This window comes from Andrographis paniculata, unplaced genomic scaffold (assembly GCF_009805555.1).
Source record: "Andrographis paniculata isolate CXL003 unplaced genomic scaffold, ASM980555v1 Contig37END, whole genome shotgun sequence".
Classification (NCBI taxonomy): Eukaryota; Viridiplantae; Streptophyta; class Magnoliopsida; order Lamiales; family Acanthaceae; genus Andrographis; species Andrographis paniculata.
The window spans coordinates 1,991,921-2,007,688 of NW_026137570.1; the positions used below are offsets into that span (position 1 = coordinate 1,991,921).

At 32.6% G+C, this 15,768-nt stretch overlaps 2 protein-coding genes across 3 annotated transcripts; one reads left to right on the forward strand and one right to left on the reverse strand.

Annotated features, from left to right (window-relative positions):
• Nucleotides 1-1,228: 1,228 nt before the first annotated feature.
• On the forward strand, nt 1,229-3,726 carry LOC127250662 (guard cell S-type anion channel SLAC1). 2 transcript variants are annotated; one of them, XM_051274045.1, is made up of 4 exons: nt 1,229-1,964; nt 2,038-2,843; nt 3,183-3,258; nt 3,404-3,726. In XM_051274045.1, the coding sequence occupies exons 1-4, from the start codon at nt 1,383-1,385 to the stop codon at nt 3,413-3,415; spliced, it is 1,476 nt and encodes a 491-aa protein (XP_051130002.1). In that variant the 5' UTR covers nt 1,229-1,382; the 3' UTR covers nt 3,416-3,726. The 2 variants fall into 2 exon arrangements, with proteins under 2 accessions (XP_051130002.1, XP_051130001.1); XM_051274044.1 differs by having other exon boundaries at nt 1,234-1,964; nt 3,183-3,726.
• A 109-nt stretch (nt 3,727-3,835) lies between these two features.
• Nucleotides 3,836-10,478, reverse strand: LOC127250663 (protein TPX2). Its single transcript, XM_051274046.1, has 19 exons — nt 10,408-10,478; nt 10,070-10,310; nt 9,433-9,543; nt 7,941-8,021; nt 7,653-7,803; nt 7,259-7,358; nt 6,915-6,971; nt 6,582-6,679; nt 5,999-6,080; nt 5,857-5,916; nt 5,665-5,751; nt 5,395-5,453; nt 4,937-5,015; nt 4,784-4,849; nt 4,641-4,703; nt 4,393-4,470; nt 4,269-4,313; nt 4,049-4,149; nt 3,836-3,973 (listed from the first exon to the last, which is right to left on the reverse strand). Exons 2-19 carry the CDS (start codon nt 10,269-10,271, stop codon nt 3,955-3,957), a joined length of 1,539 nt encoding a protein of 512 aa, XP_051130003.1. The 5' UTR covers nt 10,272-10,310; nt 10,408-10,478; the 3' UTR covers nt 3,836-3,954.
• Nucleotides 10,479-15,768: the final 5,290 nt, after the last annotated feature.

The following is a 15,768-nucleotide window of genomic DNA, read 5'->3' on the forward strand; positions in this document are numbered from 1 at the left end:
AGCCGTTTGTAAATTTTGATGGCCCCGAATATAAATTTTGAAGATTGAGGCCATCGACTCGAAATCAATATGACAATTCAATTATAATATATTAATATTAATTGATTTAATTATTATATAAAATGATTTTAATCTAATAAATTTTCAACGGTATAGAATGTGTATATTTTCAACTTATTGGCAGGTATGATTACATTTGGGGTGTGTTTCTCTGCTAGATTTTTTCAAATTTTTATTGTTCGTCAAATTTTTCTTTTTAAAAAATATCAAATTTAAACACTATTTTTTATTTTCTATATTATATTAAAAATTCGTTTTACATTCAAAATGTAACATCAAACATCTACTTATATCACATTATACAATTATTTAAATTCAAAATTTTTACTATTTAAATTTCAATTCAAAATTCAAAGTCTCAGACAAACACATTCCATTTTTGTTTTTTCATTGGTTACTTGGGTATTGTTTAATTCTGGGCTTTAAATTATAGAAAATTTTATAAGTTCGCGTCAGATCTTTTAATTAATTTAGGATGTGTTTGTATGAATGTTTGAATTTTGAGTTGGAATTTGAATAGTAAAAATTTTGAATTTGAATAACTATATGAGATGATATAAATGGATGTTGATATAATATTTTGAATGTAAAATTAATTTTTAGTATAATATAAAAAATAAAAAATAGGTATTTGATTTGATGTTTTTGAAAAAAAAAAAAAGGGATGAATAGAAAATTTAAAATCCAATCCCCAGACAAACACACTGAAATGTTTTAAATGGATAAATAGGTTAATTAGTTCACTCATTTAGGGTATGTTTCTTACACAAATTTTTAAAAATTTTATTATTTAGAATCTGCGTTTCTCGAAAGAAAATACATTTTTTTCTCTCACAATATATTGTATCAAAGATTATTGTAATACCAAACTCAAATGAAAAGTTTCCAAACTCAACAAAAAGAAACACACTCACACAAACCCTATACGAAATTACCAGCTCTAACATTGACTATGACAAAGTAAGTAACGAAAATCATGTTTGACCATTATGTATATATATACCTACAAATCATCTCTTATTTTCCTAAACTATCACAAGAAACAAGAGGGATTTAATTCCAATTGCAAAATTAATTAGTTGATGAACACACCTAAATGTCACGAGAAAACACACCTTACTCTATAACGACTTTACAGCATCGGCTGATTATGGAAGCCAAGTTTTTCATCGTACGTCCTAACTCCCGTGATTCTTTCACAAATCTCTTTTACTTACAGCCACATCTCCTAATAAAATCACGTATAAAAACTTAAGTCGCAACGCCGTCGATCTCCGACGCGCTAAACTCTACTCATCTCTATTCAACTCAGAACAACAGCCATGGAAATGCGGGAGATCTCGAAAAGACCTTCCACCGCACATTACGTCGACATCCACCAAGCGCTCGAAGAGGACGAAGAAGAAGAACAACAACAACAACAGCAGCAAGAAAAGATCGAAACAAACAAAAACACGAAGATGGCCGAAAACAAAGAAAAGCGGAGCGCAAACAACAAACCGATAAAACCTCGCGACTCTAAAAGGCCTAACAACAACCGGAGTTTCAGTCGTCAGGTGTCGCTCGAGACGGGTTTTTCGGCGCTCAATGGAGAGAAGAGCACCGAGAGGAAAGCGTTGCCGAGGAGCGGGAAGAGTTTCGGCGGGTTCGGGACCATGCATCGATACAACGCGGGAGCGATGACCGAGAGGAAAGGAGACTTCGATATTTTCCGGACGAAATCGGGGCTCGTCCGGCAGAACTCGAAGTTACCGTCGAGGCGGGATAGCGGGATGCTCGATTTCGAACAAAACAACGCCGACGGGAACGTCGCCGGGGGCGCTCCCAGCGAAGGCGTCAACAAGAGTGTTCCGGCGGGGCGATACTTCGCCGCTCTTAAAGGACCTGAACTCGACGAAATCAAGGTACGCCTAAAACTCCAATGTTAGTCGAGAGATCGATGATGAATATCGAATGTTGAATCTTAAAAAATCGCAGGAATCAGAGGACATACTATTACCAAAGGACGAGAAATGGCCGTTCCTGCTCAGATTCCCGATTGGCTGCTTCGGGATGTGTCTCGGGCTGAGCAGCCAGGCGATTCTTTGGCGAGCGCTGGCGACGAGCCCGTCGATGGAATTTCTTCACATAACGCCGTTGATCAACCTCGTCATCTGGACGCTCGCCTTATCGGCATTGGCGGCGGTGTTCGCTGCATACACGCTAAAATGCGTATTCTACTTCGAGGCCGTGAAGCGCGAGTATTTTCATCCCGTTCGGGTGAATTTCTTCTTTGCGCCGTGGGTGGTCGGGATGTTCCTATCCATAGGCGTGCCGCCGTGCATGGACTCGGAGAGGATGCACCCGGCCGTGTGGTGCGTGTTCATGGCGCCGGTTGTGTTCCTCGATTTAAAAATCTACGGGCAGTGGCTTTCGGGGGGGAAGCGGCGGTTGAGCAAGGTGGCGAACCCTTCGTCACATCTGTCGGTGGTGGGGAACTTCGTGGGCGCGATCCTGGCGGCGAAGGTGGGGTGGGGGGAAGCGGGGAAGTTCCTGTGGGCGATCGGGTTCGCGCATTACCTCGTGGTGTTTGTGACGCTGTACCAGAGGCTGCCGACGAGCGAGGCGCTGCCCAAGGAGCTCCACCCGGTGTACTCCATGTTCATCGCTACGCCAGCTGCGGCGAGCATCGCCTGGGGAGCGGTTTATGGCGAATTCGACGGGCTGGCGAGGACGTGCTTCTTCATCGCTCTGTTCTTGTATTGCTCACTCGTCGTCCGCATCAACTTCTTCCGCGGATTCAAGTAATTTTTCCTCTCTCCTGTTAAATAAGCCAAACTCAACTCGAGGATCATACTAACTTAAGCTATGTTCGAAATTTCTTCGACAAAAATGGTAAATCTAGATGAAAAATCATACTAACTAGTCACGTAATAAGCGCGCCAAATTCAAGCCTCTATCCTTAGAAGATCAAATCAATAGTACCAAAAACTACGGCAAATGAGTCAAGTTTAGGCCAAAAATAACCAAAATAGTTTATACCCGAACTTAGAAAAGAATCTATAAGACTGAAAGCGAAAGTTCTAACTCAAGCTGTATAAAATGAATCCGATCACTAACCTGGATTGCCTGAATTTCGACAGGTTTTCAATAGCATGGTGGTCGTACACCTTCCCGATGACAACAGCTTCTATAGCGACAATCAAGTATGCAGAACAGGTACCTTCTATAATAACGAAAGGCCTGGCTTTGTTTCTATCGTTCATGTCATCAACAATGGTCTCCATTCTGCTTGTCTCCACGCTCCTCCACGCCTTTGTGTGGAAGACATTGTTCCCTAATGACCTCGCCATCGCCATAACAGAGCGAAAGCTAGGCAAGGAGAAGAAACCTCTGAAAAAGATGTATGACATAAGGCGCTGGGGAAAACAAAGCAATGGAAAGCACAATTCGGTGAGAGATAATGAAGCAGAGAAATACAGGGAGTAAGAAAAACACAGTCAAGCACATATTATAGCTACGAATAAGAGATATTTGTGTGTGTAATATATTTCCAACTGTCATAGCACCGCCTGTGAGGCTCATTCAGACGAAAATTAGTCCTATTTCAGAATATAGCAGCAATTACTCCTGCATCAGCATGTTCTATATATACATTTTTCTCGCAAAATTCTTTTCAAGAACCCATGGGATTGTGTTGAACTGTACTGTATATTCCATGGGTCGGAATCAACCTGTGATAATACCACACAGGTTTTCCGGTATAAAGGTAATCTTCAGGAGTAGTTTCTAGAGAAACCAAACTATGCATCCCAGCAAATGGGATTGATTTTTTTTTTAACAGGTTTGTGTAGTATTCTATTTCCATTCATGCTGATCTGCTGCTACTGTCGCATTGGAAGCGTAGTCTGGGATTCACCGGATGTTCTTACTCCTGCCACATGGATTTACCGTAAGGAAGGGAATCGGGGAGCGAGAATTAAGAGTTGGCATTGAATAAATCCATTACCAGTTATTTCCAGCAGCAATATGAACTCCATTTGATCCCTCAGCGGCATTGAGCTGTTGCATCCCACTTGGTAGGGGCAGTTTCGAAGAAGTTTGTTTTATCTGTAATCAAACGACAGTTGCAGTCGATTTGTAACTGAAAAATGATGCTGAAAAACCAGATGTAGATCGCCAGAAAATATTAGAATTAAATAGGAAAGTGTGAAGCCAAATTTATTTACCTCGTTTCCTTGTTGGGAGCAATCCCATCTATTCTCTTTAGTGCCCTTTAAAAAAATCAGTCCATTCAATCAAAATCTCACAATAATGCTTACAGTTAGTAATATGTAAAGAATGTTCAAGAACCTTCAACATTCGGTTGATAGAAGGTTGCAATTTGGATTCAAAATTAGCAGTTCGCTGCGCATCGGATGTCACGGAAAGCTGGTTCAAGAACAAACAAAAAAATTATGTTAAGAAATGTGTTCTCTTCACTAGCAAGTATTGAATGAATGATGAAATTGTGATAAGAAAATCTGGAATGGAAGTCAAATATCTTCAGGAGAATCTGGAGCATAATATTAAGCTTGAAACTAATAATAATTATAGAGCACCTTGCTGAAAAGTTCAACTGGAGGATTGTATTGAGATCTCTTCCCCGTATGGAAATCGAATTCCTGAAAGGTATTTATGGCATTTCAAAATGAATATATATACAAAAACTATGTACAAAAAATAACAGTAGATCAACAACTACCATTGGAACTGTAGCTTCCTTCTTATTATTTCGGAAAACTCCAACATCCCCCTTGCTTTCCAAAATCTGAAATAGAATATATATATATATATATATGCAGTGATTCCAAATGTTTGCAAAAATTCAACCTGGAAACTGCATTCTAAAGGTTACCTTCTTATTGAGGGCCAGAGCTTTAAAGCAATGCGAAGACTCACCATCATCCGGCCTCGAAGTAATTAGAGTGTTTGTTCTGAAATTTTCAAAATTAGTCTACTGAACGGAGCATGAAAGTTGGTAAAAAAAATAAGTGCAGGCACCGAATAAAATCAAGTCCCAGCATAAAAGGATAGCCAAAGGTTGAAAATGTTGAACAAAGAAACTTCCGAAGAATTGTGTAGAAAGGGCACAAAACAAGCACCATAATGAGCTTCAGCATCATGACAACCCTTTTTGTAACTATATTCCAACACACCTATCAGAGGCTAAAACAACAGCTTGTGAAAATACAAAATAAATGGAAGGCCTATGCTCAAGCAAGAGTGGACTTTAGTTTGAACCTAAAAGACATGGCAAATAAGATCAGAGAATGTCAACAAGGAACAATTGACAAGGATAATATTATTGGTTACCGGGAGCATTCTCTATTTCCGAACTCAGATAGTAAGCTATTGGCATGTTTATGCAAGACCTGCAACAAGGTATTGATGGGGGAGTGAAATTTTGATTAAAATAAATAAATAAATTATATAATGTCAACCACCCCTCTGAGTAAGTCCTATAACAGAAAAGCATAGCAAGGAGCAAGATAAATGTCTCGCCATGAGCATTGTTTAAGCCAGCTCGTGACCTTATTATAATATTTTGCACATTTATAATATTCCAAGTGTTTCTTTATTAACCTTATCAGATTGATTACAAGGGGCATTGGAATTTGAAATAGTGGAGCTGTGTTGCAAAGCCCTCTCAGAAGTCTTCAAGTGAAATTCCTGACATAAAAGCCACCAAGTAAATTCAGATTATATTTCAGTTCAATCAAAAATTCATCCCATGGAAATAATCCAGGAATTCAATTAAATCCCAAGTACACTAACTTGAAATTTTGGTAAACAAGGGGTGCTTCTCTTTGGAATCCATGAAGGTGCTTCAAAAACCTGAAAGTACAGAAATTAGATCCATGTAGCAAATTATATTGGCAGGCAGTGATATCACACTTAAGACAAAATAAATACTAACCTTCTTGTTTAGTGGGAGAGCTTTGAATCCCCCGACCGCCGATGTCACCTTTTCAGCTTCTTTAGAACTCTTTGGCCTGAACCTGAATTTTAAGATCAAAGAGGATAATTAAATCCACATTTCAGTAAAATGTAATCCAACATTATAATGCATTTTTCACGTAATGGGCCATTGGCTCAGCTTCTAAACTCCCTGTACATAGTTTAAGAGTTAAAACACCACTTATTTGTTTGGAAAAGAAATAAAAGAGCTTAGAAGTTTCATTAATGAGTTCTGTTGGAGCTTTCTAAGGTAAAAACATATAAGCTACCCCTAAGCTTTTTGAAACATAGTGCATACATTTTAGACATATAAATATATATAATCCTACTCTAGGTCTCATTTTGCTTTTTTTATGCATAAATATTTAATAAAATGTTAAATATCACATTGATTAAATTTGTAATAAGTATCATACCATACATACTTTGCGGACGTTATGACAACCTAAGATCTTTTATGACCAACCACCTCATAAATTTAGAAATAGGACAGGTGCATATTTTCAGTAAGAATAGTTAGCAAATAAGTGGATAAAGCAAACCTTATCCTTTGAGCCCTGTGTGCCGTTTCAAGATCTGGCTCCCTAGGAATTGTGAACCTTGGCCTTGTATGAGCTGTGTTTCCATCAACTAATCCCTCCTGTCAAAACAATAAAATAAACTTATGCCACTTCTATGCAGTAAACTTAAAAATCGATTGCCCTTTACTTAGCTTCCCCATCAATAGGTAATAATAATAAATAAACATTAAAGACACCTATACTACATATCCGGCATAGTAACAGATTTTTCATATTGAAATATGAAAAGAAATAAACTTCATTTCAAATGCAGAATCTTGCATTAAGCAGGTGAAATTATTAATGAGAACATACCCGCTTAGGCAGCTTGTGAACAAAATTATTTTGCTGCAGCTGTGATGCACCCTCAACCTGTTGTTATGAGTGAAACTTTAGAAACTGAAAAACAAATGTGAAGTCATATTGATCTCCATGTGGGAGCATGCAACAAGTAAAAATTTCCTCAACCGGGCTATATTTGATGATAATAGGAATCAATGCTAAACATCATGATGTTTACGTGAAGAATGACAGTAATGTTGATTCTTACTGTGCACTTGAGATATCCACCAAACCATCACAAGTCATTTGAGTATGAAAAAGTAAAACCTAAATCAGAGAAGTAATAGAACTTCACTATTCAGTAAAATAATCTATACCTTTCGCAGAAGACCCCCCTCGAGCTTTTGTCTTTTTGCTGCTTGATTCTCAACTCCATTCATGCTTATTGAATTATTACTGGTTTTCTCAAAAATTGATCTAGCATTTAAAGTAGAAATAATATACCAATCAATTGCATGAAATTCACTTTTGCTCAAACAACATTAATCAATAAAATATTGGGGCTATAAAAGAATGTAGGATATGATCATGTTGCAAAATAATAGTATCTGTTCAAGGAAACAAAGACCAAGAAAATCTTAATTTTTTTCCTTCTAAAATACCTATAGTTAGTATAGCAAGCACAAGAAATTTGAAACACCACAGGTTTTCTCTTTGTAAATGCTCTTATAACATCTAGTTAATATTTGATAATTAATAAGAAACAATCACCTAGAATGACCAGATCGAAAAGGATGATTTTGCTTGGCCAGATGACTTGCTGTTGGCATCATTAAAGATGAAGACCTAGGGAAAGATGGCTTTTTGGAAAACTGAGCTTTTGAATCAGGTCTGTTTTCCGTGTGACTGTGAAAGGTTAAACCTATAGATGATAGGAGATCCATTAGAATAACAGCTGTTTATATTGTTGATATACAAGCAATGCACCAAATGAAGATTGGAAAAACATTGTGACATAAATTTCAACCTTTTACATTATAAAAAAATAAGAAAGACAACCTGAGGTTGACTGCTCGGTAGGATTCTTGAACATTATTCTGTTGTCATGCTGTGTGGTCGAAATCTGCCTGTTGTGTCCATCTAGAAATGTGAAAAATGTGAGTCTGAGTAGGTGATATCACATTTACCTAGTCTAATGATAAGAGCGACTACCATATAACGAAAACAACTTTGAAATCATAGATACAATATTGCTTGCAAAAAATTTAGTCATGGAAACAAAAACAACTTCATTCTTCAGCTACTCTCCATTCTACAAATTCAGTTTTTGAATCCTTTTATCTATGTCATTCTGTACTAAAGTGTTAACTGAAATCCAGTTTTTTTCTAATAGTTCCAAATCCAAATCTATATGCCCTCTTCCCATCTCCTTTGTGTAATTTACAACCACTCAAACTTACAACAGTCTGTATTAAAAGCAAAATCTAACCAGCCTCTGTCCTCGATTGTTTGTACGGTTTCCATCCAACACACTTCCAGTTCCTGTTGTCAGGGACCAATTTAGCATATATCCTTTTTGATGCATGTGATGTCTTTTTCAAGCGCAAGTTCAGTCAATTTCTACTGCAAGATTCAGTATTTAAGTAACACAATAGTAACCAGCGAAATTTGTGCCTTCAGAGGCAGTTCTCACAGCTCCTGAATATCACACAATCCACAAGTCTATTTTTTTCCTTGACACAAACACTTCACTGTAATCAATGAACACTGTAAACCTTCCAACTTTCATTGATAACGTAGTTTCAAGATTTAGGCACATCTGGCAGAACAATACCACTTTCTATCAAGAACAAAAGAGCTGATTCGATATCCAATGACCAAGCCCAAGAATAAAGACAGGCCCACATCACCCTTACACCGAATATGGTAATTTCAATATGATAGAATTTGTAACTATTCACATTTTCTACATTCTCACCTCATGAACAACAACAGCATTGAACCAAGTGATCAATATTTCCACACATCATACACAATCATATGCCCAAGTAAAAGTTTATGATGGCTCCTTTGAACAACTTAACAGATGAGAGGATTGTTGTCACCGCCATTAATTTGTTGGGAATAGCATTAGATCAGGATGCTCAAAATGTGGGCCGTGAAAAAGCAATCATAAAGATATTTGCAACAAAAGCAACTCTGAAACCCTTAGCAGTTAGCACTCACAATCTCAGAATCTAAGTTTTTCCCTCAAGCAAACATACTTTTTTAAATAGTGGATACTACTATAAAATATCAACATCCTCACAAACTCTAAAAAGATCTCAACGAAGTGATTCAAATACACCATGAGAAAGACCACAAGAGTGTTTTGAATCCTGTCAGGTACCACACTAAAGCCCATTTACAATATTGAAGAACCTTATGTATAATAAATTCATCGAACCAATACTATTCCGCACCTTAGACGTATCAGGAAAAGTTGCAAGGATTATCAACGTGCATAGAACTATATCAAGAAAATATACTACGGAGATGTAGCCAATATTACCTTCGTCATCCATGCTCTCTGCAGAAATTTCTTCCCTGCCTTTAGATTTTGGAGAGACCTGTATGTTTTCCTTCAAGATAACCTCCTTTGGAACTAGCTTGCACACAAAAGCTATGGCAAAATTCACCAACCATACAAAAGTTAGGATAGTGCCGCATAATGCAATGAGAAAAAAAGGCATTCAAATTGATACTAAAGCAATCTTCACAAACCTAAAGTTTTAACTCACACCAACTGAACTTATAAGCCACATGCAGTTTTACACACTTTCTCCCTAACCTTTTAACACAACCACCTGATTCCCTAAATGCCCCACCACAATTGACTAACCATATGAGAAACTGTCGGTGATTTTTGCCTTTACCACGAAGATACGAAACGGCTTCGTCTCAATGCGTTTGCAACTTTAAAAGAGGAACAATGTGAATCAGAAAACTAAAATCTTAATCATACACTCGCATCACTATCCACACAAGGCTCAATCACTCTGACAAACAACCATAGATAGCGCACTTTCACCACAGTTCTACACCAAATGGTAAAAGCGAACAAATATAACCAAACACTTCAAGACAACGGCAAATAAGCAATCAGAAACATCTCAGATTACGATAAGAGAGTTCGAAACGAAGATTACGAGAAGGAGGATAGCTTCTGGCGGAGTTGAACCAGGCTTCCGCTTGGCGAGCCCCCAGCGGCAACTCTTCTTGACTAAAGTCGAAAAAGCGGGGGGCGTCGAATTCGTAGTCAAAATCGATTTCATAAACCGTGAACGAGCAATCCTCCACCTCAACCTCCTCCTTCGCTGCAGTATCCTCCACCGCCATTTGTTCCTCCATTCCTCCGCTCCTATTTCCACCACAACAACCGTTGGCCTCCTGTAGAGCAAAAAGCTTGAGTATCAGGGAAAAAGATAAGCGCGGAGCCTTGAAATTCGAGAGAATAAGAACTGAGATGCGGATTCGCGATGCGTACGATCGAGACCGGAGAGACTGCTCTTTGACAGAAGAGAGAGATAGAGAGAGCGGGGGAGGAGAGAGAGTTTGGACTTTGGAGCATCCGAAAATTTGAATAGGTGAAGAAGACGACGGAAACGGGAAGATCCGAATATGATGACCCAACCCGGATAATATTTTGATTTCGTATGACCATTTTGCCCTTGCGTCTGACTATTTTGCCCTTTGCCTCTGTGGGTATGAAATTTTTCAAAATTAATTTGGTTGCCTTGTATTTTCACATTATTTTATCCATTTTTCTTTCTTTTTTTTTTTTACATAAAAAATGAAATATTTCTATTTTTATTTTTAATAAATTTATTTATTTTAAATATATTTAACAAATATTGTTCTATACATAAAATTTACATAATTTTTTTTATTTCTATTTCTCTTCAATTAACAAATATTTTTAGATATATTTAAAACTCTTTATTTTTTTATAAAATTAGTTTTAAATTAATTATAAATGAATAAATATAATTTTTTATTTGTATAATATAAAATTTTATTATCTATAAAATAATATTCTATTATATATTTTATTAAAATATAACGTTAAAAAAAAATTAAAATATCAACAATACTATTCGTATAAAAATAATAAAATAATATCATAATTTATTATCAATAATTTATTAATTTACATTATTTAACATACTATGTCCCTAACTAATTGGTCTATAGGATCTGAAACAAATGGAGTAAATATTTTTTATTAATTACTATTTTGTTTGATATTTTACTTAATATTTAAAATATTACAACGTTTTGGTTGCAATTTAAAATTGAAAGTAGATATATCATGTGATACTTTGGTTTTAAAAAAAATAATAATAAATTATTAAAAATGAATAGTGAAAACTAATAGCAGAAAATAAAATCAAACAATTTCTGATTATTTATGCAAAATATCAGTATTGAATACTCCCTTCGTCCCACATAATTTGTCCTTATTTTTTATTTTCGTCCGTCTCACGTAACTTGTCCTTACTATTTTTGGAAATATAATTATGCACTTTAATCGCATTTTAAATTTAAAATTTTATAATTTTCTTAATTTTAATTAAACTATTTATACTTATCTCGATCTTAATCTACTAAATAATAATTATTTTTACTAACTAATAATTATATTTACTAATACACTTCTTAATTACTTACTAATTATACTTTACCTAAATTATCGTGTCTACAGTAATACACACATATTACATGGGACGGACGGACTATTTATTTACATTATATTAAATAATTTATTCAATATTTTATCATTCTCTAAATTTTAAAACACTTTCAAAATGTATTTCTAAATACAATCTTAGAAATAGAACCAAAGTGAAATGCATCATACTAACCCTTTCTCAAGTACCAATTCTTTGTTTACATAAATAGCTTTTATTTATTTGGCATTATAAGTGAAATTTTTTATATAAAATATAAAAATTGTGTAAATAATATAAAAATAATCAATATATATAGTGTATTAATTTTTTGGAAAAATATATATGAAACGAAAATAGAAAGAACACAAATTAAATACTCCGTTCTTCCTATTGGAAAGGGGCATTTGTTTTGTTGCAGTAGATTTTTGAATATTAGTATTATATTGGATTGTAGTAAAAAAGACAAAAGTATTTCTATTAGTATGGTGTAATGTAAAAGTAATGGCATTTGTGTAATATATTGTAAGTTGAAAAGATATTTATTATATTAGGTAAGTAGTACAATTACTAAATTATTTATTTCAAAATGTATTCTCAATGTGTTTCTGAAAAAAGTTCGATTAGAAACAGTCCGGTGGTATATGTCATTATTATTGTTATATATCATTTATATTTTTTTTCTTCATTACCATTAAATTTTTCTAATTACCTTCAAATATATTTTTAATAAAATTTCATATTTTTAAATTATTATGCTGACCCAAAATAAGTTTAAAAAAATACACTCCACACGTAGAGTGGTGAAATATTCTTTAGAATAAAATAAAAATATTGTTCTTTTTATTATTATTTTTTAAAATTTTAAAAATGCTTATTTAATTATATATATATATATTCTCTGGAACTATTATATTAATATTTACTTTCATAAAAAAATATCACATCTAATTATTATGTAAGTTAAAACTTAAAATTAAAACACAAAAAGTTAAAAATAAAACACAAAAAGTTAAAAATAATATTCCTAAAATATACCCAAAAATGTATACATCATTTTAAATAATACTATAACAAGAATTTTCTTTTATACTTTAAATCAAAATAATATTATTCATTCTACACAAATTTTAATAAAAAATATATTAATTTTTTCACAAAACATTATATAAAAATATTATTTTTTTAAAAAAAATTCAAATAAACACCACATTTAAATTTAATTTTTTATTTTTATATTTAAATTTAATATATTAATATTAATATAAATAAATATCAGTTTAAAAGTATTTTAAATGTGCTTTCGGAGGTTTGAATTTTGGGTTGAAATTTTAATAGTAAACAATTAAATCAGAATAATTGAATGATGTAATATAAATAAGTATTAGCTAATATTATGAATATAAAATTAATTTTTAGTATAATATAATAAAAAATATATACTCCCTATGTCTCATTGGAAGGGTGACATTTGTTTTTGCATATAAATTTTTGAATATTAATATTATGTTGGATTGTAGTAAAAAAAAATATCTCTATTAATACGGTGTAATATAAAAGTAATGGCATTTGTGTAATATATTGTAATTTGAAAGAGTATTTATTATGTTAGATATGTAATACAATTATTAAATTATGAAATAATAACTTTGTTTTGGGATGGACGAAAATAAAAAATAATAATCTTTCAATGAGACGGAATAAATATTTAATTTAATATTTTTTTAAAAAAATATATAAATAATAGTAGAAGTTTTCCAAAATCCTTAGAATGGAACGCATAATAAAGGTATAATAAAGTCAATATTTATAAAATAATAATAAACAAATATACACATTTTGTGTTTGAATTAGAAAGTAACAATAATATATATATATATATATATTAATTTTGATATATATATACTCCCTCCATTCCACATAATTTGTCCTTATTTTTTATTTTCGTCCGTCCCACATAATTTGTCCATTTCTTTTTTGGAAATATAATTATACACTTTAATCTCATTTGAAATTTGAAATTTTATAATTTTTTTAATCTTAATTAAACTATTTAATTATCTTAATTTTAATTCACAATTATTTTTATTATACGATAATTATTTTTACTAATATACTTTTTAATTATTTACTAATCACATTTTATCTAATTCCCGTATCTACCGTAATAGGCCCATAATACACGGGACGGAGGGAGTATTAATTTTGTCATCTTCTTGGCATTGACAAAATAATTTTCAAAGTTTGTGTGGATTTATTTCATTGGGGTTTGAAATTGAAAAAAATTTTGAAAATGGAGTTACCTTGGGGATGCAATTGTCATTTTGCGAAAAGTGGTGGGGGGCAATATTGCCTTGATTTATGGGCCCCGCTTCGGGAGCCTCGAAGCTGTCCCCAGAGGCACTGAAATTCCGGCGCGGGTCGGAACCCGACCCGAACAGTAAGCGAAATTACAAGATTGCCCATAACGGTTAGAATCGGCTTTTGTCCTCACCCATCGATATTTGAACTGCATAGGATGCTCTGCCAATAAATTATTTTTAAAATATTTATTTATTAGTAAGATATAAATAGCAAAAAACACAGACATGGTCAAATGTTTGGCTGACACAGATTTATTAATTGTTTCTTTTCTTATGAAAATAAAAATACGATAATAAATTGTAGACGTAAATTATAGAAAAAAAAATACTCCCTCCGTCCCAAATACTATGTTCACGTTATCGTTTCTGTCCGTCCCACATACCATATCATTTTTCTTTTTCGGAAAATGATTACACACTTTAATCTCATTTTAAATTTTTTTAATTTTTTTTAATTTTAATTAAACTAATTAGTTATCTTAATCTTAATTTATAATTATTTATATTATAAGATAATTATTTTCACTAATATATTTTTAATTATCTACTAATTACACTTTTCTTAAAATACCATGTCGCAGACACGGTATCTGGGACAGATAGAGTATGTATATAATTATTTTACAATTTTAGCAAGTTACATGAGTTTTGTTTGATTATTATTTAGTAATAATTACGTAATCATCTTGGCATTGTATAGGGTGTGTTTTTTTATTACATTTTTTGTTTTTCAAATATCAAATTAAATATATATTTTTTTATTATATTAAAATTAATTTTGTATTTAAATAATTATATCAGTATCTATTTATATCGTATTATGTAATTATTTAAATTCGAAATTTTTAATATTCAAATTTCAAATTGAAATTCAAATTCCAAACACAGCTACATTTATTGTTGTTTTTACTATTCTAAGAACAAAGGCTTTCAATTTGATGATTAGCCCCTTAACTCTTTTATGGTCACATTTTTATTTTGTATTATTATACTTAATATTAAAAATATCATTATATTTGTATTTTATTTTTTTTACAAATGTCATTCTATTAATATTATAAGACACTGATGAAAATATTTTTTCAATTTTTTCTTAATTTGTAATACGTGATATAATAATTAATATTTAAATATCAACATATAAAAAATAAATGAGGCATTAGAGCCGGACGGACGGAGGCAATATAATAATACATTGGTCTTCAATTCGACGACATAAAATTGATTTGGCGACAACGGTGAGGTCAAGTGAAATTTAGAGACGCTAAACAAAATCCGGCGAGGTTCAGTGAAATTCGGCAGCACAGACATCTGATTATGCCTTTGCGAAAGAACTGAAGAGATGGAATACGAGAATTAATTCGATTTTCCACATGTCAGCTCTGGAGATTTAAGGGTCTCATTTATTTTTTTTTGCGTGTTGATCTTTGAAGATATTAATTATTATATTAAAACGAAGTACAAATTAAAAAAAAAATTGTAAAAATACTTTAATTAGTGTCTTATAATATTAATACAAATATAAAGATATTTTTTAATGTTATGTAAAATGACGCAAAATGTAAATATGATCCTTAGAGGCGAACGGACGAAAGGGAGTATTTAAAGAATAAAATTAAATAAAAATATGATATTTTATCGACAGTAAATACGATAATTCAGATAAAATATAATTAATAAATAATTTAGATAAATAATGACGAACAAAAATATAATATTTTATATGGAGGATAAAATTATAAAAATTAGTAATAGCACTATTGTTGCATTAGTAGATAAAATATAATTAATAAATAATTTAGATAAATAATGACG

Excerpts from the sequence above, each read along its gene's own strand:
- LOC127250663 (XM_051274046.1), bottom strand. The coding sequence starts at position 10,271 with ATGGAGGAACAAATGGCGGTGGAGGATACTGCAGCGAAGGAGGAGGTT. Across the intron at positions 6,081-6,581 it reads CACAGGGCTCAAAGGATAAG|GTTCAGGCCAAAGAGTTCTA; the intron begins GTTTGCTTTATC and ends CTTAAAATTCAG. Across the intron at positions 5,454-5,664 it reads CTTGTAATCAATCTGATAAG|GTCTTGCATAAACATGCCAA; the intron begins GTTAATAAAGAA and ends ACCTTGTTGCAG.
- LOC127250662 (XM_051274044.1), top strand. The coding sequence starts at position 1,383 with ATGGAAATGCGGGAGATCTCGAAAAGACCTTCCACCGCACATTACGTC. Across the intron at positions 1,965-2,037 it reads CTGAACTCGACGAAATCAAG|GAATCAGAGGACATACTATT; the intron begins GTACGCCTAAAA and ends AAAAAATCGCAG. Across the intron at positions 2,844-3,182 it reads AACTTCTTCCGCGGATTCAA|GTTTTCAATAGCATGGTGGT; the intron begins GTAATTTTTCCT and ends GAATTTCGACAG.